The following is a 25,694-nucleotide window of genomic DNA, read 5'->3' as shown; positions in this document are numbered from 1 at the left end:
CAAAGAATTGATGCTTTTGAACTGTGGTGTTGGAGAAGACTCTTGAGTCCCTTGGACTGCAAGGAGATCAAACCAGTCAATCCTAAAGGAAATCAGTCCTGACTACTCATTGGAAGGACAGATGCTAAAGTGGAAACTCCAATACTTTGGCCACATGATGGGAAGAACTGACTCATTTGAAAAGGCCCTGATGCTGGGAAAGAGTGAAAGCAGGAGGAGAAGGGGGTGACAGAGGATGAGATTGTTGGATGGTATCACTGACTTGATGGACATGAGTTTGAACAAGCTCCAGGAGTTGGTGATGGACAGGGAGGCCTGGCATGCTACAGTCCATGGAGTTGCAAAGAGTCAGACATGACTGAGCGACTGAACTGAACTGAACTGATAGAAGATTATTGTTATTTTTGTTCAGTCACTCAGTCATGTCTGACTTTTTGCACCCCCCATGGACTGCAGCAAGCCAGGCTCCTTTGTCCTTCACTGTCTCTCGGAGTTTGCTCAAATTCATGTCCATTGAGTCAGTGATGCTATTTAACCATCCCATCCTTTGTTTCCCGCTTCTCCTCTTACCTACAGACTTTCCCAGCATCAAAGTCTCTTCCAGTGAGTTAGCACTTCCCATCAAGGAGCCCAAAGTATTGGGAGTTTCACCTACAGCATCAGTCCTTCCAATTACTATTCAGGGTTGATTTCCTTTAGGACTGACTAACTTAATCTTCTTGCCTTTCAAAGAACTCTCAGGAGTCTTCGAAAGCATCAGTTCTTCAGTGCTCAGCTTTCTTTGTGGTCCAACTCTCACACCCGTATATGACTACTGTAAACCATAGCTTTGACTATATGGACCTTTGTCAGCAAAGGGATGTCTCTGCTTTTTATAGATTATCTGACTTAATGTCAATATACAGTCATCAGAAGAAGAGAAATAGAAACAATAGAGAAAAGTAACAGCACAAACATCATCAAAGTGCACTGACAACCTACATCCAGACTTGAACAGCAATGGCAAGTCCCTGGTTATGAGTAATCTGCAGTCCCATTTGGGAAAGGGTCCCAGGCTGTATGTCCACTCCATGGGTGAGACTTCACATTGTAGTTTTAGGGGATCCTGCTTATAATCCCAGACCACAAACTGGTGTAATCATCAGTTTGTGCCCCCAAAATACAGCCCTGCTTTTACCTTCACTTTTATAATGGTGTTTGATTCACCTTGTGAGTCATAGGATTTCTTAAGAGGGATAGACCAGGCCCTTACGGGTTTAAGCGATTCCAGGACCCACTCCTTTTCCGATCTAAAGTGCTGCCTGACTTGCTGTGCTTGCAGGTGGGCAGAGCATCCCACTAGTGTCCAAGCAGCTCAGAAACAAGGAGAGGTCCGCTCTCTTGCTTCTAAAAACTGAAAACTTCCTCCATTTTAATTTCCCTAACAGTTGGCTTTAGCATTGTTTAGGCTGAAGAGCATAGGAATAAGGCAAAATAACCCGAGCTGTCTTCTTAATTCTCTAATTCAAATAACAATTCCAGATAGTCCATAGAAATAAAATGATCAAAGAAACAAGTAATGGGATAAACAATGCAGAAAACAATTTTTGAGCAGTAGGGGATTTAGCAACAAAAAAGTCCCACCAGGAATGAGAAGTATGCTCTTGTATATCAGCTCCTACACGCAACAACTTACGGGCAGCAATAGTAGTAACAACAGCACGTTCTATCAAGTTACAATTAGTTTTATCTATGAAACTTTGTAACTCTTTCAGTTCAGTTCAGTCAGTTCAGTTCAGTTGCTCAGTCATGTCCAGCTCTTTGCGATCCCACGAAATGCAGCATGCCAGGCCTCCCTGTCTATCACCAACTCCCGGAGTTCACTCAGACTCACATCCATTGAGTCAGCGGTTCCTTACAAATATTACATAAGGTTTCTAAGAGAAAACTAATATTGGGAACAGAAAGAGAAAAGAATAACATTTGAGTTCACAATACCTGAGTTCTCATGGAAAGAAAGTAATAGGTGGTCCCCTTCCGAAATAAAGGATCAGCGTTTGTCAGGCATCAGAAAAACGGGTTTCTATCTGATACAAAGAAGTCGTTTCTACATTATTGTTTAAAATACATAAAAACTGAGGGGTCATTTTCAAAAAACAATGTAGTATAGGATTTAGGGAAGATAGTCCATTCGCAAGAGTTGATGGAGTTCTCCAACAAGCAGGATTCCCAAGTGCGAGACCTTGGTCCACATAGCGGTCCCTCGGTAAACCATGTCACAATCTATCAGTCAATGACTGTGGCTATCAAAGCCCAAATAACTCCCAGTGAAACGAGGCAACCAGTGCTCTTCTCCAAATACACTAGGTAACACGTGACATTGGCACATGGCACCGTGTTAACTGCACCATAATGATAGAGAGCTACTGGGTACCACGTGTTAGTGCGCTTTGTAATGCCATTGAGGACAGGCACTCAACGATGGTTAGCAATCCATTCTCTAAATAAGTTTTGCCATGCACACACATTTGTAGACATGAAAATTCCTTAGGATTATCCTTTCAAGCAAGGTAATATAATAGATGCTTAGAACAAACAGTCCAAATATGTCAATTAATGACTTAGTTTTGTGAAGCTGGAATATTACTGAGTCATTGAACAACTGTACAAAAGTCTTTGTTATAAATCAAGTTGAGGTCATGGGGCTTTAGCATTATAGGCATCCATTTAGCATTGATAGTTAAAGCTTGAGCTATATCTTTACCAGTGTTGTCTAACCTAGCAAACAGATAAATTTTGATCACAGAGCGTCAAGGTTAAGAAAAACAGGCCTTGTTTGCTGGGCAGGTGAACTTATCCTGAGTTTGTGTCCAAATTACGTTTCTCCAGCTGGAGATTCCTCAATAGCTTTCTTCATAATTTTCTTTTAATTTTAGCATATCCTTGAAAGTTGAGGCGTGAATGACAATCCACATTACAGTCAGAATTCCAAGAACAGTCCATTCACAAGAGTAACAGTGGCTGCTGCTGCTGCTACTAAGTCGCTTCAGTCGTGTCCGACTCTGTGCAACCCCATAGACGGCAGCCCACTGATGGCACATATTTCCATGCTTCCTGTCCAGGAATCATCATTAATATGGTCTTATCCTTCCCCTGCACAGTGACACCAGTGGGTACAGGAGGACCGCTAAGTCTTGGTGAAGCTGCTTCACCCAGACTTTTTCTCCAACTGCATGTATTTCATTTGCAGATCCAAACCCTACATCACCTCTAGCTGCTAGCTGGGTTGGGAGTTCTCCTTTCTCTACTTTGCCAATTACACATGGAAAAACCAGAAATTTGGCGATTAGATCATGTTTAGTAATAAATAGATCATCCTTTCCTTCATTCTGTTAAATTAGTCAAATTTCTCCGTGGTAGTCTGGGTCTATAACTCCGCCATGGACACAGATCCCTTTGAAAACTGAACTGGAGCATTCTTTGATTAATCCAAAGTGTCTGGGAGGCATTTTAATTCTGATACAAATTGAAACAGCACACATCAATCTTTTAATAGGTCTGTGTTCAGATACAGATACAAATCCAGTCCTGCGACCTCAGGAGTAGCCCAGAAAAGAGAGAGTGCCCCGGGCTAACTTCACAATACTCAGTTGTTTCAGGATAGAAGTCTACTTTATGAATCCGTTTGGAATAGTCATTCTCATCAAATGAGTTTCTGATTCTCCTGTAGGTCTATTATATAAAATGTTGAAGGCAGTATTCAAGTTAGTCCTCCAGTTTTTATAAGAGTCCTCTTCAAGTTTAATTAATTGGTTAAGCAAACCATTCATTCTTTCAATCAAACCAGCAGCTTGAGAATAATAATAAGAAGGATCCATTGTGTATTATGTTAATGGGCAAATGCGTGTATAAACTTACCTTTAAAATGTGACCCCTTATCACCCTGAATATAAAATAAAACACAATATAAATTAATTATTTCCAATGTTTTAATAGTATTAGTCTGATTGCCTTTCCCAAAATGAATTACAACTAAATATCTAGAATAGGAGTCCATAGCAGTACACACATATTGGCATCCTTTGTCTTGAATTAATGGACCAATATACTCAACTTGTCATATCTGCACAGGCAGCCTGCCACGTGCCAATTGTCTTCCAACTAATATGCCAAGCTTTTCTGCTTAATATGTTAACAAACTGGACATTGTAAAATAACAGATTCAACGAGATCCATAGGTAAGGAAATACCTCGATCCTGAGCCCACCTGTCTGTTGCTTTTGCTCCCAGCTGGCCACATTTTCAGTGTGCCCGCAAGTCAAACCCTTTAAGCTGCTGGAGTCTGGATCAACTTCTACTGCTTGGATTTGGGTTTGTTCATCTGTAATAGAGATAGAGCATCATTCATATAATTTGGAAGACTAAGAGAATCTACTAAAAGATTAGTAGCTCAAACAGTTCCCAAATGTCAGACCATAATTCCTTGCCACATAGTTCTCTGGAGTGAATTTGCCAGTTATTCTTTACCCAAAGGAGAAGCCAAGTGGCCAATCCACTGGCTACCAACTGAGAATCTGTATATGTGGCATTCAGTTAAATTCTCTTGCTTTAATAGTTGGTGAATAGAGTACAATTTGGCAAATTGGTTACTTTTACCTTCCCCAGTACTTGGCAGCAATTTAGTTGTAACAGAATTATTTGCAACCACTTTTCAATAGCAAGCACATCCTATATATTCACTGATCCATCAGTAAACCATGCATGCTCTTTTTCTCGTACAGTTGAAAGAGTCAAATGACTTTCCCCATTTTAGAGGAGATTCAGATAACTAGCTCATGCTTAATTATATCCTCTTGCTCCAGGCCTTCCATAGAAATCCTTTCATGTAAGACAGCGACCCCATGTGGTCCAGGTTTGGCTTGGTCCTAATACAACATTTTCATTTGATTATGCTGGACTCCTGGGCTTGCTGAATGCTGTAGGTTTGGGGTGAACTTTGTACCCATTGCATGATTGTCACTTGAGGTCTTAATATTATAGTATAATCTATAGTCAAACATTACCTATCAATCAGAGCCCAATAACAAGCCAGTAATTGTTTTTCAAAGGTAGTGTCATTTCTCTCTGCCTCTCAGAATTTCCTACCCCAGAAGCCCAAAGGCACTCTCTCGCCTTGTTTTTTTGCCACAAGATCCGTTAGCGTGCAATTCTCTTACAACACGCAAAATTCTGCAGCACTGGGTTGTACTGGCCAGAAGTCTAAAGCAAGTTGAAATAGACTTTTAGTGGCATCAAACGTCTATTATTGTTAATCACACCATTGAAATTTCTATCTATTCCTAGTTACTTTGTAAAGCGGACTCAATATCTGACCCAAATGTGGAATACACTGTCGCCAGATACCAAAGAGCCCTATAAATTTCTGAGCCACCCTTTTTTGTCTGGGGAGTTTTGAATTACATTGTCTATTGTCTATCTGTAGGTAAAATCTCTCTATGTCCTTTAACCCATTGTATTCCCCAAAACTTTACAGTCAGACTCCCTCACAGCTGTTACACCTTTGTGTCCTGATGTGTTTTGCTCATTTTTGGAAAGGATTGAAGAGGTCATTCTTTCCATTCTCCTGCCCCCAAAAGTGTGTTTTCCCACACTGAGTTATTCCTATCTTGTAAATTACCCAGGAAAGATTAGGCAGCATGCTAGGATAGAAAGCTCAGCTTTCTGTGTTTCTCAGAAGCAAGGAGCAGGGACCCTTGGAAAGGATTTGCCAGGACTTGCCCTGGTATGCTGTGATCACTAAGGACCGTCTGTGTCTGTGGGGGCCTCCTCTTCGAGAGTAAGAAGCCCTGAGAGGTCACATTGACGTGGATCCTCCATAGATGGTGATGCAGTGGAAGGACTGAAGTGAAGGCACCATCAACTGCAGGCACCATAACCCAGACGCAGAACCAGGCAGCTGGGGCAGGGGATCAGGCAAAGGACTTCAAGGTCCTGACCTCCAGGAATCTCCCTCAAGGACACCTAGGAGTGCATCCTTAGAGAGCAGGACCCTCAGGCTAGCTCAGATCTTGGCCATTAGGACTGGGGTGTCATCAAGTGCTGCATTTTGTGTTCTTCAAAGAGGTCTGTGGGCCATACCACTCCCTTCTCCAGGTTACAGCCCCTCTCACCCCGGGGGAGGCAATGCTGCAGGACACCATAATCCACTCACATCCACATTGGAACCCACGGCCACAAGCAATAGTGCCACCCGTCCTGAGGTCCCAAGGCAGCTGAGCACTATTCCAGCTGACTTTTCAGGGCCAAAGATGAAGCTGCAAGCACTGACTGCCCTGGAGTGATCCCAGCTTGCTGCCACCTCCCTTCTAGTAACTTACCGCCTTGCTGAGTTCTGCTCCCCTCCCCAGGCTCTGACCAGGCAGTAACAGAGTCCTTAGCTGTGTGAACCAGGTGGTATTGTTTGCCCTGATCCCCAGCCTGGGGTGAAAAACGTGATTTTTAGCAGGGAGCTTGAGTTTAGTATGATCTTTCTCACACCTCTCCTTGGGTTTACAATGAAAAGCTCTGGAACTTCTCTGGAGACCTCGCTTTTGCACAGTCGGATCCCCAAGTGACACTGTAGCAGGGACCTGTGCAAGGGTCTCCTGGGGGTGTGTCCTGGGCACTTGACCGGAGAAGAGGGAGCCACTGGGGCCTCCCCAAGATCATTGACTGAAGGGCACGTCCAGCGTTGGAGGAATTAACGTGGCACCACGGAAAACGAGGGGGAAAGAGTTGGCGTTGACTCTTACAGGAGGAGGGGCGGGGGAGCCAGTCTCTCTGACTCCTGATTGGTTTTACATTTCATCCAGAATTTTTTTCTCTCCTCTCTTGCTCTCTCTTTTCAGTTTCTCTCTCTGATCCCAGGGGAGGGGAAACGGGAATAGTGAGAGATCAAAAATAAACCTCTTATGTCAAAGCCGGGAAGGAAGTATAAATACGAAGAGCTCGGCAGCCCACTCGGTGCTTCCCGGGGTGTGGAGGAGGCGGGCGTGAAGGGCGCGCACGCGGCCAGGGCGCCAGCTGCTGCAGCTCCACTGGCCCGGCGGGCGCGAGCCGGAGAGGCTGCCTGGGGACCGCCGCCGCTAGACGCCCACCGGACACACGCCCGGCCAGCCGCCGAGCGCCTACCCGGGAGGACAGCGGCTGGGCCGCCCGCACCTGCCCGCGCCGGGCCCCCTTCCTGCGCCTCCCGCGCCGCCGCCGCAGCCCCGATGCCCCGCGCCGCCCCCCGGTGGCCGCTGCTTCTGCTGCTGCTGCTGCTGCTGCTGCTGCCGCCGCCGCTCGCCCACGGCGCCCCGGCCCGGCCCGGAGGCAGGAGGCCGGCCTCCACGCTCGTGGTGCCCAAGCGGTTGCAGAGCATCGCCGGGGAGGTCGCGCTCCACCTGTCCGCCTTCGGCCGCGACTTGGAGCTGCGCCTGGAGCCCGACGACAGCTTCCTGGCGCCCGAATTCAAGATCGCGCGCCTCGGGGGCTCCAGCGGGGCGGCCGGGAGCGAGAGGGAGCTGCGCGGCTGCATCTTCTCGGGCACGGTGAACCGGGATCCCGCGTCGCTGGCGGCCGTCAGCCTCTGCCGCGGGCTGAGCGGCACCTTCCTGCTGGAAGGCCAGGAGTTCACCATCAAGCCCCAAGGCGCTGGGCGCTCCCTGCATCAGCCACACCTCCTGCAGCGCTGGGGGCACGTGCACCCCGCCACTGCAGCGCAGTCCCTGTCCAGAGCGTCTGAGAGGGAGGCGCAGAAGGGAGAGGGTGAGAGGCAGGAGAGAAGAGCCGACACAGCGGAGGAGGAGGAAAAGGAGAAACAGGAGGACGACGAGGAGGGCCAAGAAGAGGAGGCAGAAAGTTCCAGCGAGCCACCACCAACCCTGGAGGCCAAGAGCAGGACCAAACGGTTTGTGTCGGAGGACCGCTTCGTGGAAATGCTGCTGGTGGCGGATGCATCCATGGTTGCTTTCTACGGAGAGGACCTAGAGGTAAGACTTGCTGTGTAGGGACACCCTGATCACCTCCCAGAGTCTCCAAACTCTTCCCTTTCCTGTCCCTCTGAGAAAAATCCTTCCCGATCCTCACCCCAAACAAGGTCCTCTCCTTTCTGAGAAAGGGAAGTAACTCTTTTCATGACCTCTGACACCCAGGAGACCATCTGCCCCTGCCACTACCTCCCTTCTAATTGGAGGGGAGGCTCTGGGCGCCCTCCTCCATGTCCACCCCCATCCCACACATGCTGAACTGAAGGTGGGTTTTAAAGCACCCCCACCCCAGACACCTGCCTCGCCCAACAGAGACGATAAGTGAGCATTTGGGAAGAGCATCTACCCCAGGCCCCATTTCTCAGCCCCCTACTGTCTCCAGACCTGAGGGGCTCCCAAGGAATGGCCGCTGGGATGCAAAGGTGTCCTTTGCCTGCAGAACTGAGGCTGCCTTAAGTGAAAGACATTGTTTTCAGGGAGTTGAGGCTGGAAAGGGGCTGCCCAACTTCTGTGCGCCCAGCTGGTTCTGATCAGGGGCACGGATACCTTGCCAACCTGGCGCTCAGCCCTGGCAGAACTTGGCAGCACCGGCGTCAGCACGAGAAGGGAGGGGAACAGAATTTCTGCCTGGGGACTCAGCCCAGGAACCTGAAGCTTCATGGGAGAGGGAAGGAGAAGACGATGGGGATCTGACCTCCTGTGGTGAGTGTTCCTGGTGGAGCCAGAACTATTCTCGGCCCACCTGAGCTGCCCTCCACCCAGACACAGCTCTCTACTGAGCTGGGGCAGGGAACTGAGTCCAGGGGACAGCTCCTGCAGCCAGGCTGATTCCGGCTAGATTTACTGATGCTGCGGACTCAGCAGGAGGTGTGTCTGTCATCCTACACCCCAGCACCTCCTCCAAGGACCAGGTGAAGCAGAAGGCTCCAGGTGAGGCCGCACTTTCTCTTATCCTGGGGAGCGCAGAACCAGAGATGTGCCCCGTGGAGGACTGACCTACCTAGAGGGCACCGATTCCTGAAATGGGCACCCTGGCCGCAGCTGCAGCTCAGTTGCTGCCATTCTGATGATGGCAGTCTTGGTTATCATTCCTATTCTAGCCTCAGCCTGTGCCCAGCTGATGCCTGCCTTGGGGGTTTTGGCACCACCTGTGCACAACAGTCTGCATGAGGCACAGTGGGCCCTTCTATCACTTGTCCCAGCTTTCTCAGTCTGCCAGTCACTGGGAAATGCATTCTAGTTGCAAAGATGGGAAGAACTGGAGGTGAAAGGTCCATGTGGCTTCCCCCCTGGATGCTGCCAGGGTGGTTCAAACCCATCAGGCACCGTGTTGGCAGTCTGTGTATTCGCTCCTCCCAGAGCTTGGGATGGCAGCTTCGACCCCGCAATCCAGTTCTGCCCAAGGACTGTGGGTCTGCACTGACCAAGTATCTGCTTCCCGGCCTTCCAGGAGAGCAGGGGAAGGTGCCAGCCGCCTCCTCTGACTCCTGCCCCAGCAGGTCCTCCAGAGGGTGGCAGGTGGGGCTTTTCCCATCTCAGGTTGAGGACAGCCACACCTGGCTACCAGGGCCCCTGGCAAAGTCCATCCACCTCAAACCGAGAGTGCGGTGCTGAGCCCTCCCACACACGATTCCTTTCTGACAGCTGCCTGACAACCGGGAGTAGGAAAGCCCACAAGAACAGGGAGAAGCAGTGGGAAAAGTCATTGCTTTTTGGTCTTCAGAGTCCAGATGTCCTCCCTGATGTTTCCCTACCATCTCCGCTCAGCTCGACGCCCAAACACTTAAGACGCTGTGTATTTGCCTCCAGTGTGTGCTCGGCAGCTCCAGCTGTCAGAGCCACCTCAGAGCAGACATGCGGGCTGCCAGGCACCAGGGTTCCCAGGCCCCTGAGGCATGGGCAGGGCTGGGTTCTGCCGCCAGGTGTGCTGCACCAGACAGCTGGCTTCCTCTTTGCACCCAGGGCCATTTGCACCCTCACAGGACTCTTGGCTGGATGACCCAGCATGCGCGTGTCCCATGTGGTCCCCTCCATGCACACAGGTTTCTGGACATTCAGACAGGACTGCTGCAGCAGCCCACCACCCCCCTACGTCAGAAGAACACCCCAGAAGGGCCGTCAGGCACCTTGAAAGCTTAGGTCCTTCCCTGGGTGGCTAGGGTTCCCTCTGCCTTTGGGGCCAGCCCTGCCACCTCTCCCTTGGTCTCATCCCATCACTGCCTCCATTCTGCTGTCACTGCCCCAAGTGAGGCTGAGGCTGAGGCATAGCTATTTCTATGACTGACCCCTGGCCCCTCTGCTCTGACTGTTCACCCGCTGTGGAGATGCCACAGGATAGACCTGAATTTCTCAGCTCAATCCCCTGGACTGGCCCATGAGCTCAGCCAAGGCACAAGTGAATGTCAAGGCCAGGTTCCCTGGCCTGCCCAGACACACTTCTTCAAATATAACCTAGTTCTCTGCAAGTAACTCTTCAAGGAGTCCCCTGGAGACCTCATTCACACAGATGGAGGTGCTTTGGGGTGTCCCAGCCACCAGAGTGTGTAACGAGGATAAAGAGATACTTCCCCCTCCCCCGTGAAGAGACGCACCTGGACTTGGTAATGGAGTCTAGTCTAAGCATCACTGAGGCTGCTTCCTAGTGAGCCTTCTGGAAAGTTCAGCACCTCGTGGGGAAGTCACACGCTGAGGACATTCAATCTGCAGAGTGGTTTACAGGGACCATGCAGTTGCAAACACCTGTGAGGGGGCAGAGGCAGAGAGCGAAGGCTGCAGAGGATCTGTGACTTCCTCCAGGTCTCCTCACCCGACTGCCACGCTGGTGCGCCGGGCTGTGCCGCCTGCTCAGCACCAGGAGGGTCTGTGACTCTGGCTCTGCCTCCCCTGACATCGTCCATGCTGTGGGAATGGGTCACTGAGCCCAGCAGCCCAAACAGGTCCAGCCACAGTGGGAGGCCCAGTCCTGAGCAGAAACTGCCTTCAAGATCAGAGAAAGAATTAACGGTGCACACGACTGGCTTCACCACAAAGTGATGATGAAGTTTTCCAGACTCTGTACACTTGAGGAGCTCAGACAAAGGGGGCTTTCTGAAAGGGGGAACCACCTGACCACCTTTAACTCTGTCTGCACCCAGCCGCTGCTGACTGTTCCCAGGTGAAACTGCACCAGGAAGGGGCGAGAGTGGGGAGCAGCGCCCCACGCTCAGTCTGGAGAATTTTCTAGCCAGACCATCAGCTGCTGAGCTTCTCAAGGCGCTGCTGAGCAGGGAGGTCCCCAGAGAAGACCAGAAGCATCCCAGAGTCAAGCTACTAGCCAGTGGCTTCAGGGAGGGCTAAGTCACTTCACCCCCGTTCCACTGCCCTCCAGGAAGATGTCTCCCACCAGCCCTGTCACCAGAGTGGCCAAGTACCCTGGCTTGCCCAGCACAACCCCTGGCTAGGATTGTCTTGGCGTAATTCATCTTTACTCTCAGAAGTGTCCTGTTTTGGATAATAACAGAGCAGACACATGTCTGAGTCTCCGCGGGCACGTTATATTGCCTGTGAAGTATGAAGCCCCACTGGAAAAGACCAAGTCTTCATCTCTTCGGTCTGTTGGCATCAGAATGAGCGACCATATAAAGTACTTCCCAGTTTGAAAAGGCCGTAGTCTTCAACGGCCCTTGAGTCACCACGTGCCCATCCTCCTGTCCCACTGGGAAGGCAGGTGGGACAGAGGCAATGTCAAGGGCACGGGGTCTTGCTTGCTTTGTTCTCACGTGTTGCAGGTGTCTCTGCAACAGCAAAGGTGGGTGGCAGTCAGTGCCGTGAGGAAAAGCATAGACTTCGACGGAAAATAGAAATGCGTGACTTGAGCAAGTTACCCCTTTTTCTGAACCTCAATTTCTTCACCAGCCTGACAGGCACTGTTATACCAAGGATCTGGCAGTGTCTGGAGGGGACAGGAAAATACAAAAGGCATCTGACCCAGGCTCTGACACATAGCAGATGCTTAGCAAAGCCCAGCTAACGCCAGAGTTGCCTTGGATGGCGCTTTTGGGCCTGCTCTCTGTGGGACTGGAAGTCAGTCCTGCCCTTCTGGACCAGGAGATAGGCCCAGAAGTGGGGTTCATGGTCTCATAGCTGCCCGCCTGCCCAGGCCTGGCTCCCTACCCCCAGGGTCAGTTAGATGCACAGGCATCCGAGCCACCAGTCCTCAGAGGAACTTCTCATCCCCAAAAGCTCAGTGATATGAGAGAAAGGGTAGGTGGGCCAGGCCAGGACAGCAGACTTTAACAGGCACTTTGGACCATACAGGCCTGGCAGCCCTCTTTTGATGGGAGTTATGTTAGAAGAGAGCATCCAAGGGAAACTTCAATGTCCTCCCATAAAACCCACTGCCTAAAAGGAAAACTCTCAAGCCAGCTCAGCCTGCCATTTGCATGATGTTTGGAGAGGATGCTATGAGCTCCCTGAACCCCGGGGAGGAGAATCCATGAGCCTCGGTGTCAGGTCACGCATCCCATGCGCTCGTGTACCTTCGGTTCACACTGGGGATCGACCCATTGACAGTCTCTGCTAGTCTGATGGAGCAGCTTGGGAACCAGAGCCTTCTTAAACCTTAGATCACTGGTTCCTTATTCCACGCCTTTAGGGACTGCTTGTGGGGCAGCTGGCATTTCTCGCCTAAATGCCTTCTTTATCAAACATCATCTCCCTAGTTTTGAGATTGTGATGTTGGAACTTGAAGGCAGTTCTCTTGTGAGGAGGGTTGCAGGTTATTGCAGGTTGTTCCAGGAGTTGGATGCTGGTCCTCGTCAGGGGTTGGTGGGGAGGGGGGGGGGGGGGGGGGGGCACCCTGGAAGCAGCAGATAACTGGAGAGAGGAGCCTGACAGGCTGCCACTCCTCAGCCCTCACCCCCAGCTGCCTAATGAGTTGGTTACTTGTTTCCCTCAGGAATCTGAATCCAGGAGAGGGTGCCAAGTTTTAGCTTTGCTGATAAGATGTTTACATCAGCCTAAACGTAGCTGGAATGCCTGGCACACTAAGTGACCTGCCGACCCCTGTTTATTGGGCTTACCAAACATCTGGCTGGTTGCCGGCGAGATGAACAGACAGATCCTATTCACAAACAATGGGATTCATCTGGAACTCCCACACGTGACCTCAGCCCCGGAATGTCCCACTATAGCCTTTCACCTTCGGTTCCTTCCTTCCAGTCCCACCTTCCAGATCACAGAAGGGCAGAAAAAGAGGCTACGGGGGGTGGAGCCCTGAGGGGCAGAGAGCAGGACTGGCCACACTCCTGGCGGAGGACCTCGGTTTCCAGTTCTGTAGAATGATCCTAGACGACACCCTTCTGGAGGTCCCAGAGGCAGGAGAGTGACCTGATCTGGCCTCCTCAGAGGCCTTGGGAGCCGTTGGCAGCCCAGGGTTGGGCAGAGGCCAAGCAGTGACGTCCACTCTTCCTCTGACCTTGATGGGACCAGAAGCAGTGTGAGCCTGAGAGCCTGGGTCTTACCAGTCCATCTGGTTCTCTCCTGCCCCAAGCTGAGGAGGATTAAACCCCCTGGGCTGTCCAGGAAGAAGCCAGGAGGCCAGGCCCTGGGAAGCTTAATGAGAAGAGTGTAGACCTCAGAGGCAGACATGCCTGTGCTATACCCCAGCTTTAAGAGCTGGGCGGCTATAGACAAGGTATTTGACTTGTGAGAACCTCCACTTCCGTTGGAGAAATGGGGATGACTGCCCAGATCACTGAGAGCCTTTCCTGAGGTGACACACATCCAGTCTGCGACTGGTGCCGAGGAGCTCCTGTTGCGAGTGACCATTACAGCAAAGTTTCCTTCCTGAAGAGTAGGGGTTACCCCCGCAGACTGAGGACAGTTCTCTGTGGACCCTAACCTTGAGTGCTCAGACAGTGCTTCTGGGCTGAGAGCATGAGGGCAGGGGTGGCTGGCAGGGAGACGGTGGGTGTCCAGGTTAAGGTAGATAACTCGTGCAGTCCAGTAGAAGAACTTTCTGTGACAATGGAAGTGTTCTGCAGCAGCCACGAGTCTTACGTGGCTATTGGTGCTCTTGAAATGTGTCTGGTGTGGCAGAGGGACAGTGATTTTAATTGGATTGAATTTTAATGGATTTAGATGTCCATGGCCATGTGTGGCTGGGAAGGATGTTAAACACACAAGCTTTGGAGCCAGGCCTTCAGGGTTCATGGGCTGGCTGACACACTAGCTCTGGACCTCAGGCCACTTACTCAGCCATGAATTTCTAATACGTACAAGGAAGGGAAATAATGCCAGTGCTTGGCGGGGCGGGGGGGTCGGTTAGGAGCCCACCCAAAGAGGCAATACACCAACGCCCTGCAGTGAGGAGTGCACAGCTCAGGTGACAGCAGGGGTGGGCACTGCTGGGAGGTTGACCCCTCCCTCTTCACCCCTGCTTGCCTCAGAGCCACATCCTGATGCTGATGTCCATGGCCGCCCGCATCTACAAGCACCCCAGCATCGGTAACTCCGTCAACCTAGTGATGATAAAGTTGGTGATCATGGGGGACGAGAAGCTGGGCCCCGAGGTGTCAGACAACAGCGGGCTGATACTGCGCGACTTCTGCGCCTGGCAGCGGGACGTCAACCAGCCCAGAGACCGGCACCCCGAGCACTTCGACACGGCCGTCCTGCTCACCAGAGAGGTTGAGGGCCTCCAGACATTGCAGGGGAAGGGGCGAGCACTGGGCGGGTCAAGGAAGGGGTGTGGCTCAAATGTGGAGCCAGCCCAAATGTGGGGACTGGCTCCCCGCTGGCCCTAGCTGGACAGAGAGCCTTGAATGTGGACGGGGCGGGGGGGGGGAGGAGGAGGTCATGAGGACACGTATGAGGTATTTCGAGGGAAGCAGAGGAATGCGTAAGGGCTCTTGTCCAGAAGTTTGTGACCAGCTGTCTGCTGAGGTCATGACAAGACGAAAAGGGCTCAAACTGCCCTAAGAGACATGTGGAGTTGGAGCAAAGTCCAGAGGTGCAGCTGCAACCCGGGTTAAACCCCGGGGGCAGGTAACCAGGCTCCTCCCATAATGTCTCCAAATCAGGAGGCCTGCCCACCTTCCTGGTGAGGTTTAAACAGGTGGTTTCCTAAAGCCTAGCCAGAGTCATCATGGGTGGAGGCCCTGCTCCCTGCCCTCCAGGCCTCAAGACAACCCCGAGGTCAATGCTGCGTGTTTAGCCCCACTTCACAGCTGGGGAACCTGAGGTCCAGGGATCAGGGCCCACCCATCTCCGTGTGAGGGGAGTTCATAGCCTCACGACTCATCAGGCTATCCTGCCTCCCAGGACAGACTTCCCAGGCCCACAGCCTGATGTCCTGCTGATGTAGATGACAAACGTCCTTTGTGAAGAAATAGAGATTCAGCTGAAAACATCTCCCTCATTTCAGGAGGTGCAGGAACATATAGTTCCTGTCCTCTTTCTGTCCTCACGTCTCGCTTTCTCCTGAGCAGAACCTTTGCGGGCAGGAGGGCAGGTGCGACACCCTGGGCGTGGCCAACGTTGGCACCATCTGTGAACCCAGCAAGAGCTGCGCCGTGATCCAGGACCAGGGCCTGCAGGCGGCCTACACTCTGGCCCATGAGCTCGGTAAGATCCCCTACTCCCAGAGGCCAGGACTGCTGGGTTGAGGGGATCTGCCTTCCAGAGTCCAGTGGTGCAGCCCCCAGGACTGTGCCGTGCTTCCTGGTTGTCACAGAGTAACTGTGCCCTCATGCTCTCCACCGCCACCCTGAGTGAAGGGCCATCCTCAGGGGGCACGGGGAAATGCCGGTGCTCAGATAGAGCCGTGAGGGGGTGTCCTGGCTAAGCAGTCAGGATTCAGAAGGCCAACTGCAATGACAGTGCGAGAAAGTGAGCAAATGATTAAGGGGAGTGTGAATCTGGAAAGGCCCCAGCAGAAAAGAGAGGGACCCCAGTGCTCCCAGTTCCCCTGGGAGAGTGGGCTGAGAACTGTCCTTGAGGAACAAGCAGGTGGGGTTCCTGGATGAGCTGGCACTGCTTAGGCCTTCAGAGCACTGTGCCCCATGGGTGGACGGCTGATAGCAGTGGAGGCGGCAGGTGGACCAGGGGTCTCATCCTCCCCAGGGCACGTCCTTGGCATGCCCCACGATGACTCCAAGCTTTGTACTCGGCTGTTCGGGCCCCTGGACAAGCACCACATGATGGCGCCGCTCTACGTCCAGCTGAACAAAACACGGCCCTGGTCCCCCTGCAGCGCCTCATTCCTCAGAGAGTTCCTGGACCGCGGGTACGGTAGGTTCCCACTTCTCCCTGGCCAGCGGCGGGCACCCGCATTCCTGGACCGCGGGTACGGTAGGTCCCCACTTCTCCCTGGCCGGCGGTGGGCACCCGCATTCCTGGACCGCGGGTACGGTAGGTCCCCACTTCTCCCTGGCCGGCGGTGGGCACCCGCATTCCTGGACCACAGGTACAGTAGGTCCCCGTTTCTCCCTGGCCAGCAGCGGGCACCTGCTTTGCTTGCGTCTCGGGATGGGAGACATTGGGCAGCTGTGTCCTCACTGCCTTCCAGGGCTGAGGTGCTCTAACGACTCCTCTAGCCTGCTCGTCCTCAGCCCAGCTTCTAGCGCCAATGAGATTATCTGCAGAGCAGGTAGAAGTGGTCTGGGAAGGTCTGTTGGAGAAGGTGGGTTCCCACAGACCTTGAAGGGATGGAAGAATGTTTGTCATACAGAGCTGAGAAGGGAGCCTCCGGCTGGAGCCATACATCACAGAGTAGCGTGAAAACAATAGAGGCAGGAACGCCCCCTGAGAGCAAGGAGTGGGGCAAAGTGCCTGGTGCAGGCAGCCTGGCTTGTGGAGTAAAGAAGTGAAGACACAGCTGATTCTTGATGCAAAAATAGACTGTTCAAACATCAGTACTTTGGCTTTCATTCTCTGGGCCTGGATTTAAGAGTCCATTTACATCCCTAATTATACTGTGACTTAGATTAGTGCTACAATTAGCTGGCCTTCCCTAGGTGAACACTGAATACATATAAGACATTCTGGATGACAAAGAAATTCAATCCTTTAAATAAACGTGCTACTGATAGTCAAAACTTGGAAGGAATTTCTCTAAATGATGGAGTGTTGACAGTTTGTGGATTGAGGTCAAGGAAACCTTGAGTGTCGTGTGAGAGGAGGGAACCCCTGGCCCTTATTCCTGTTTCTCTGCTTCTTTCATTCTTCAGGGGACTGCCTTCTAGACGCCCCCTCCTGGGCCATGGCCCTGCCCACAGACCTCCCCGGCCGCAGGGCCCTCTACGACCTGGACCAACAGTGCAAGCAGATCTTTGGGCTGGGCTTCCGCCACTGCCCCAACTCCTCCGACCAGAACACCTGCGCGCAGCTCTGGTGCCGCATTGATGGCCCCGACCCCCTTTGCCACACGAGGAATGCCAGCCTGCCCTGGGCCGATGGGACACCCTGCGGGCCCGGGCACCTCTGCTGGGAGGGCAGCTGCCTGCCCAAGGAGGAAGTGGAGAAGCCCGAGGTGAGGGACGGCCACTGGGGTGTCAGGGAGAGGGACAGGGGGAGGGCTGTTTCCAGGGAGGAAGCCACACTTGAGAGCTAGGAACCAGGAGACTTGGGGCCACATGCAACTATGAATAGAGCCACACATTCTTTGACACACAAAACAAAGCGTATTTATTCAAACACAAGAGGAGCCCTTCGAGGGTGTGCTCCGAGCAGATGGATGGTGCTATCAGGGCCTAGGCGTTTGGGGAGCTTGCCTTTGGAACAGCCGTGGACTTGACTTGGAGGACTGGTGCTGGGTGTGAACACTCCTGCACTAGACTGTCGTGGGCGCTCCATAAACAGAAGCCATTATGAGTTCTACTATAAACAGAGTGAGTGACAGCAGAGGAGGGACACCCCATCAAGAAGGAGGGGAAAGCATTCATGCCCTACCCGTGTCTGAGCTGAATTTATAGCTAGGGGTCAGGACAGTGGGAGGACAAGGGTGGGGACCCCTTGTTTCAGAAGGAGGGATGAAGGAAGGGGAACCACCTCTGAGCCAGCAGAGAAAACTTGGCAGAGTGAACCTGCAGAAAAGGCAAGGCAACGTCAAGACGGGGTTTTAAACGGCTGGCTCCTTTGCCCTGCTCTTAGTAGTTCCAAACTGTGAGGCTAGTCACCTTTCTCTAACTGGAGTCACTGAGCCATCTCTGAAACAATGTCCGATGGTCTCAGCCTGGGTCTGACCCAGCTGTGAATCACCAGGGTGGCCCATACTCTCACCCTCTGGAAGGCTGTCCTCAGGGCACATCCTGTGCACTGAGGCCCAGGGGCCTGTGTGGCCAGGTAATCCACACGTTCCTTCTAAGCTTGGGCCAGGATGGACCTCATGGATTCATTCTAAGCCCCCTCCTGGTCCCTGCCCAACATGTGGTTTTTCCCAACCCCATCCTGGAGTATATGGGCTTCACATAGTCCTGAGGGGGAGGTGGGAAGGGGGTCCCCTCCCACCTTCCCCAGCAATGCAGCCAAGCTCCACACAGGAAAAAGTGGCCCGAAAGTGAGCCCAAGCTAGTGCTTCTAGTGTATTTTTAAGGGGAAAAGACAGACCGGAAATACTGCATATATTGACAGAATCATGTCTCTGTAAAATAAAAACACGGAACCTATAGTCAGAGCCAAGGTGCAAAGGGATATTGATGAAAGTCACGTCCATGGCTTCATCTAGGTATCGGTATATCTTTAAGTGTTACTTTCTCTCACATTTTTCCTATTTTTCATTTTTTATAGGATCACGTATGACTTTTGTAACCTTTAAAAAGTTATTTTCAATTTGAAAACTCTGTGGACCCACTCATCACAACTGCTTGACCTCAGAGTCAGTTGTAAAGTTGGATGTGACTGTTCCCAGCATGTCCTACTCACTCCTGGACCTGGAGGCTAGTAGACTAGCGGCCTCACCTCCCAAAGATCCTTCCTTTAGGTCAGCGCTGCTCAGCCTCAGCGCTGCTGTCCAGGCTGTGTGCGCCCTGGCTGTACAGGCTGACAGCTCCCTGTCCCCCACTCGCTGGAGGCCAACAGCACGCACCCTGCTCAGCTGTGACAGCCACTGTGTCTCCAAACACTGCGGGAGTGTCAACCCCCATGGGAAACCACTGTATTTTCCTCAGCCTTATTCCCATGAAAGTGTTTGATTTAGCAACTCCTACTGAGCACCTTACAAAGGGCAAGGCACGGTTCTAGACCCCTGGGTGCTTGGGAGGCAGCCGAGGGCCAGGCCAGCACATACTCTGTGGTCAGCTGCAGTCACACATGCCACTGAGTCACTGGGAAAATGAATCGGGCAGTTACCGAACTCCACCCACCTGTACAAGCACAGCTAGGAGAGGAGGTCCCACCGAGAGCGTAGGCCCTCTCCCCTCCCGCCACTCAGCGCAGCCTTGTGTGTTACAGGCTGTGGTGGATGGAGGCTGGGCCCCGTGGGGACCCTGGGGTGCATGTTCACGGACCTGCGGAGGAGGAGTACAGTTTTCATACCGTGAGTGCACCAACCCCGAGCCTCAGAACGGAGGGAAGTACTGCCTGGGTCAGAGAGCCAAGTACCAGTCGTGCCACACCGAGGAGTGCCCCCCGGACGGTAATGGCCAGAACAGCTGCTGCAGCGACTGCAGCACATCCCTGGAGGAGGGTGGTCTCCTGGGCTCAGAGTTTCCGGGGTGCAGACAGAAACGGGGTCTCGAGGCACCACACTTCGGGGCAGCCTGCAGTGCCCCGGGACGGCTCTCACTGTGCAGGGAGAGCCTGGCAAAGTCAAAGAGAGAAACCGCCCTAGGTTTTGGAGATGTGGACATGGAGGACGTCACTCCCAACCAGCTTATGCACTGGAGCTAGGGGAGGGCTCTGGGGAGGGCTCTGCAGAGGGCTAGAGTCAACAGTAATACTCCTCCTGGAGGAGTCTAACCCCTGGTCTGTGTGCAGAACAATGGAGGCATTGTCCAAAGCAATTGTCAGAGCCACCTCCAGGGTCATTCCAGCCCATGTTCAGCCCAGGGCAGAGGGAAGGTTTCTGAATCTGATCCTAGCACGCACTTCTCCTGAGAAGGTTGCCCATCTCTTCTTGGGGCCATGGCATCTGTCTGCGGGAACCTTCCTGGGAAATGGCCTCATGTCTGCCTCCCAGGCACATCCCCCGGTGCCCACAAGAAAGCACACGCCTTAACTCCTTAACTCGGAGCAGTGACGGCTGCAGAGACATGAGAGGGGGTCCCTGCAGATCTTTGCTCCACCTCCCTGTCGCAGCTCCAGGAAGTGTGGCAGGCAGCAGATGGCACACACTTTTAGGGAGGTTAGAGAAGTTCCTCCAAACACAGAGGCCCAGCCCAGGGAGGGCAAATAGCAAGGGAGTCTGGAGGCGTTGTAGTTTTGCAAGATGAGGAGGAGCCATGATGGCAGGAGGCTCTAGAGCGTCTGCCTGGAATTGTGGGCATCCTCCTGGCACACTAGTGAAGGGCTCCTGGGGAAACGAGAGAGAGGAGAGGAGAGGGGAATGATACAAGGCACGGAGACACAGACAGGAGCTGAGACCGCTGAGACCGGGAGTTCAGGTGCACTGGTGCCAGCCATCTCCGTCAGTGGGTGTTCAGTGCCTCTTGTGTGCTTCAGCTGTCCCGACCCACTCTCAGGAGGGGGTGTGGCTCCTGACCCGGGGTTTGAAGCTCCACAGGCCATGACGGGGTCCAGCTGGGTGGGGAACCTCACCAGTAAGAGCAGCGCTAACTTCAGGACCGCGAGAAGGAAACACCCAGGTCTTCCTGTCTTGGAAGCAGCAGGATGGGTGGGAGACTGGGCACCAAGTCTCACAGGAAACCCCCAGCCCTGGCTTGTGAGCAGTGGAGTGAGTTGTGGAGTGTGGGAAGGAGCATGCAAAACCTCAGCTCATACTGAACAGAGGACAGGACTTAGTGGCACGCTGGAAATAGCAGATGTAGGTGCCCAAATGTCGAGAAGATACCGGGGTTCCAGTCTCAGGCTGTACGGTGGTAACACCACCCAGTGAGGAGTCAACCAGTGATGGAGGAACCACACGGAGTTGGGCCTCTCTGAGCTGGAGGTAATCGCAGTGTCTTCAAGTGGATTCCCCCAAGGACACCCAGAATTACAGCAAGTGGAGTGCAGAGGCAAGGTCAGAATTAGGGACAGAGGGGGCCTTTGTCCAAAAGTCTGGTGTCAAGAGTCATGATTAGCAGAGGGTCCAAAATATACCTCCATGTGTCATTCTCCGCTTCCCAGGCCTACTGAGCTATCCCCATCCGCACCTAGGTTTGGTGTTGGTGGTGGTTTAGTCGCTAAGTCATGTCTGACTCCTGCAACCGCATGGACTGTAGCCCACCAGGCTCCTCTCTCCATGGGGTTTTCCAGGCAAGAACACTGGAGTGGGGTGCCATTTCCTCCTCCAGGGGGTCTTCTCAATCCAGGAATTGAGTCTAGGCCTCCTGCCCTGAAGGCGGATTCTTTATACCAACTGAACCACGAGAAAAATCGAATCAGTAAAGCAGAATCAAGACCCTCCCCAATAGAAAAAACGCTGTCTTTCCCAGAAAACTCCCCCGGGGTAGGCTGCGCCTTTCCTGCCTCATGAGTCAGCGCTGAGGTCAATGCTGAGGAAGGGCAGGCTGAGGTGACCCGCATCCTGGGACCAGGTCAAGTCCAGGAGGAAGAAGGTTGCCCAGAATCCGGGCATCTCCCTCTCGGGGTCCTCCCTGCTTCAGTTCAGCATGGTGACTCCGTGACCTCTCATCCTCCTTTTAGGGAAAAGCTTCAGGGAGCAGCAGTGTGAGAAGTTCAATGCCTACAATTACACAGACGTGGAGGGAAACCTACTGCAGTGGGTCCCCAAGTATGCGGGGGTGTCCCCCCGGGACCGCTGCAAACTGTTCTGCCTAGCCAGGGGGCGGAGCGAGTTCAGAATGTTTGAGGACAAGGTGAGGAACCTTCTGGAACTCAGATGCACGGGTGGGGAGGAAGACCTCCTGGCCCGGACCACGTGCGGGCTGCATCGATGCTCAGGTCCCTTCAGACCCTGCTTCTTTTCTGCAGGTGATCGATGGCACCCTGTGCGGACCCGATACTCTGGCCATCTGTGTCCGTGGCCAGTGTGTCAAGGCTGGCTGTGATCATGTGTTGGACTCACCTAAGAAGCTGGACAAGTGTGGGGTGTGTGGGGGCAAAGGCGACTCATGCAGGAAGGTGTCTGGCTCCTTCAGTCCCTCCAGGTGGGTCTCCCAGGAGTGCTGTCCCTAGCTGCGGGAGTGGACTGGGCTTTAGAGATAGACAGTGGCGGCCCCTGCACACCCGGGAGCACTAGCTGCAGCCTCTGCATGAACTCGGTGTCCTCTCTGTCTCAGAGTGGTTGTGAGGGGTCAGGAGGTGGGAGAGCACATGGCGCAGTCTGACCGGCAGAGGGGCCGCCGGAGGCCACGTGCACAGGGCTGCATCATCTTTGAGTCAGTCAGCAGCAGATCTGCGCTAAGTAACTGGGACCCCTACCAGAAGCAGCTCCTCCAGGCCTACTGTGGGGAGGACATTTCACCTGTACCCGGCGGGTCCTGCCCTTTCTGCAGGTGGATCTTCAGAAAGGGGGTTCTTGGGGGACCTTGGCAGTCTTGGAGCTTCCTGAATCTGAGAGCCCCAGATCCTTTCTCATACCTTAAATCCATAAGTTCATGTGAAGTGAAGTGAAAGTTGCTCAGTCGAGTCCGACTCTTTGCGACCCCACGGAGTATACAGCCCATGGAATTCTCTAGGCCAGAATACTGGAGTGGGTAGCCTTTCCCTTCTCCAGGGGATCTTTCCAACCCAGGGACTGAACACAGATCTCCCGCATTGCAGGCAGATTCTTTACCAGCCGAGCCACAAGGGAAGCCCTTCTGTATTTAAGTGCTTTCGCTTCTGCCTGATTCCTAAAATGAGTCTGCCAGGGCCAGGATGATCATTCCCTGTTTATAGATGAGGACACTGAGGCATGAAGAGCTAACACAGTCATCTGAGGTCCCCATGGTAGGTAACGACGTCGGAGGAGAACCCAGGTTTCTCCTTTCCCCAAGGGTTTTTCCTGCCGTGCACACACTTCGTAGAGAAGAAGGGCAAGGGCCCATGGCCACACTGCGCCCCTACCCAACTCCTCCATGCTACCTCATCTCATCAGAATCAAAGAACAGAATCTGCTTTCAAATACAACTTGCGAGTCTGTTCAAATTTAAAATCAGTGATATAGAAAAAAGAACCATGGGGTGTGGGGCAGTCAAAGGGGGAGTCCCCACAGTGCTCCCTCAGGCCTTAGATAGGGGCCAGGGTCCTCTCACAGCTTCCCAGTGGGCATGAGACAAGAACAGCAAATAACAGTGACTGCCCTCCTCAGTCCTCTTCACCTCCCTCCTAGCCTGTGAGACCAAATACTTTCCACCCCCAAAGAGAAGAATAATAAGTCAGGGTTCTCCATCGCACAGAAAGCCCAGGGCCCACAATAAAGTGAAAACATTTTCCCCAGAGCACCCTGTTGCCCCCGACGGCCCAGCTCCTGGTGCTGGCACACCCGGGAGAAGGCCCCTGGGCACAGTGTGCCACCCTGCTCCCTGCCCTCAAGCCACACAGCCACACTTCCAGGAACGGATGGACTCTGAGAGGGGAGTGAGGCATCCGTCTGGTCGGATCCTGGAATGGGCGTGGGGAGCAGAATTTTCCATGTGGACTCGAGCAGCAACAGCCCAGCTTTCACTTCCCTTTGGGCTGCGTTCCCCTCTGTGCTATCGTCAATTCTCATCTCCAAACACTTACAATAGAGCTGCCGGGCAAAGCAAAAATCCCAACGTACAGAGCATTCTTGCTGGCCTCACCAGCTGATTTATTGGCAACTATTTCCTGATTTGATAGTGCAAATTTTTGTCTGCCCACCTACAATCACTCCACACTGACCTCTTGAGTGCCTGACTGGGGGAGCCACAGGTCCTAAGGGTATCTTTCTGTTCCTGTCACAGTTATGGCTACAATGACATTGTCACCTTCCCGGCTGGCTCCACAAACATTGATGTGAAACAGCGGAGTCCGCCGGGAGTTCAGAACGACGGCAACTACCTGGCCTTGAAGACCACAGATGGCGAGTACCTGCTCAATGGAAACAACGCCATCTTTCCCACAGAACAGTACATCCTGCTGAACGGGACTGTCCTCAGGTACAGCGGTGCCTTCACCTCCCTGGAGCGGCTGCAGAGCTTCCAGTCCTTGCCCCAGCCACTGACCTTACAGCTCCTGAAGGTCCATGGGGATCCCCTCAAGGTCAAATATACCTTCTTTGTCCCTGATGATGCGTACTCCAGCAAACAGAGCAGCAGAGAGAGGACAACCACCAATGTCATTCAGGCCCTGCTCAGCACGCAGTGGGTGCTGGGGGCCTGGTCTGAATGCTCTCACAGCTGCGGGGCTGGCTGGCAGCGGCGGGCAGTGCAGTGCCGTGACCCCAGCGGCCAGACCTCTGCCGCCTGTGATGAGGCTCTGAAGCCTGAGGATACCAAGCTCTGCAGAAGCCTGCCCTGCTTCTCGTGATCCAGAGGGGGTGGCTTCTGCTCATGGACTTGGGGTGTGGGGTGCAAACAAGGTCGTACTACGGTGACTCCACATCTGGAGGTGGCCTACCCAGGCCTTACGCTGCCATGGCCCTCCAGCTGGGTATGAATCTACAAGGGGAGGAGAGGAGAAGAGTAGAGACAGACCACAGATGCTGTGGGGTGGACCCTCCTTGGTTCAAGTAAAGGGCGTAAGGTAAAAGGGACACAAACAGAAGTCTCGTTCAGCCTGCTTGAAAAGGAGAAGCAAAGCTAAATGAAAAAAACTGTTTTCTACTTGGTTCCCTTGATAAATAATCTACCTCAGTGAGGAAAATATTAGTCACAGAGATACGGGGAGTTGGGGTGATGGTGAGCATCACGGCAAGCCCCCTATTTGCACCCTGAAGTGTCTTCAGAGATGACCGGGACTATCTTCAGCATTAAACCCATCGGCTGGAGGGCTGCGAGCCCAGGACTGTGAAGAGCCCCGTGTTCTCAGGCTCCCACCTGCAGGGGTGGATCCACTTCAAGTATTTATGCAAATGTGTCTCTGAACTAAAGTGTGCTCTTGTGCCAATGCAGTGGTCTGATCTGGCTCTGTACTTCTCTGGAAGGGCAGGGGACCCTGGGCCCCAGGACAGAGGCTGAAACTAGGTCGGCTCACCTTGAGCACACCAGTGGAAGCTGGCACCTTGCCTGCATCTCTGAGACCTCCCTCTGAGTGCTCTTATCTGCGAGTCCAGCCAGTTGAGGCAAGGCTGTATCTGCATACTCCAGACTGGAGGTTCCCCAACTTCAGCGGGCATTAGGGTCATTAAAGGTCTGCTTGAAACACAGATGGCAGGGCCCAACCCCAAGGGTTTCTGAGTCAGTGGGTTAGGGATTGCAAATCTGCGTTTCTAACAAGTTCCTAGATGACGTGGAGGCTGCTAGTTTGGGACCCTGCTTTGAGAAGCCCTGCTCTAGTGGAAACTTCCAACTCTGGGGTAACAAAGGTTTGGCAATGCCCCCAGGTTGCTTATTCTTGGGAAATCCTCTCCCATTCCATTCTGCATGCGTCCTCATCCTCATATTTACATACCGACCAGCCAGAGAAACAAGATTCTCTTAGCATCTGAGGAATGCCGCA

The 25,694-nt window shown here is 53.0% G+C and overlaps 1 protein-coding gene across 1 annotated transcript; it reads left to right on the top strand.

Annotated features, from left to right (window-relative positions):
* Nucleotides 1–3,721: 3,721 nt before the first annotated feature.
* Nucleotides 3,722–25,142, top strand: ADAMTS8 (ADAM metallopeptidase with thrombospondin type 1 motif 8). Its single transcript, XM_027959603.3, has 9 exons — nucleotides 3,722–7,991; nucleotides 14,417–14,656; nucleotides 15,458–15,593; nucleotides 16,092–16,259; nucleotides 17,198–17,499; nucleotides 19,419–19,602; nucleotides 21,774–21,946; nucleotides 22,062–22,237; nucleotides 23,999–25,142. Exons 1-9 carry the CDS (start codon nucleotides 6,930–6,932, stop codon nucleotides 24,561–24,563), a joined length of 3,006 nt encoding a protein of 1,001 aa, XP_027815404.2. The 5' UTR covers nucleotides 3,722–6,929; the 3' UTR covers nucleotides 24,564–25,142.
* Nucleotides 25,143–25,694: the final 552 nt, after the last annotated feature.

The sequence above is a fragment of the Ovis aries genome, chromosome 21 (assembly GCF_016772045.2).
Source record: "Ovis aries strain OAR_USU_Benz2616 breed Rambouillet chromosome 21, ARS-UI_Ramb_v3.0, whole genome shotgun sequence".
NCBI classification, from domain to species: domain Eukaryota; kingdom Metazoa; phylum Chordata; class Mammalia; order Artiodactyla; family Bovidae; genus Ovis; species Ovis aries.
This window is presented reverse-complemented; position numbering and strand designations above follow the sequence as displayed.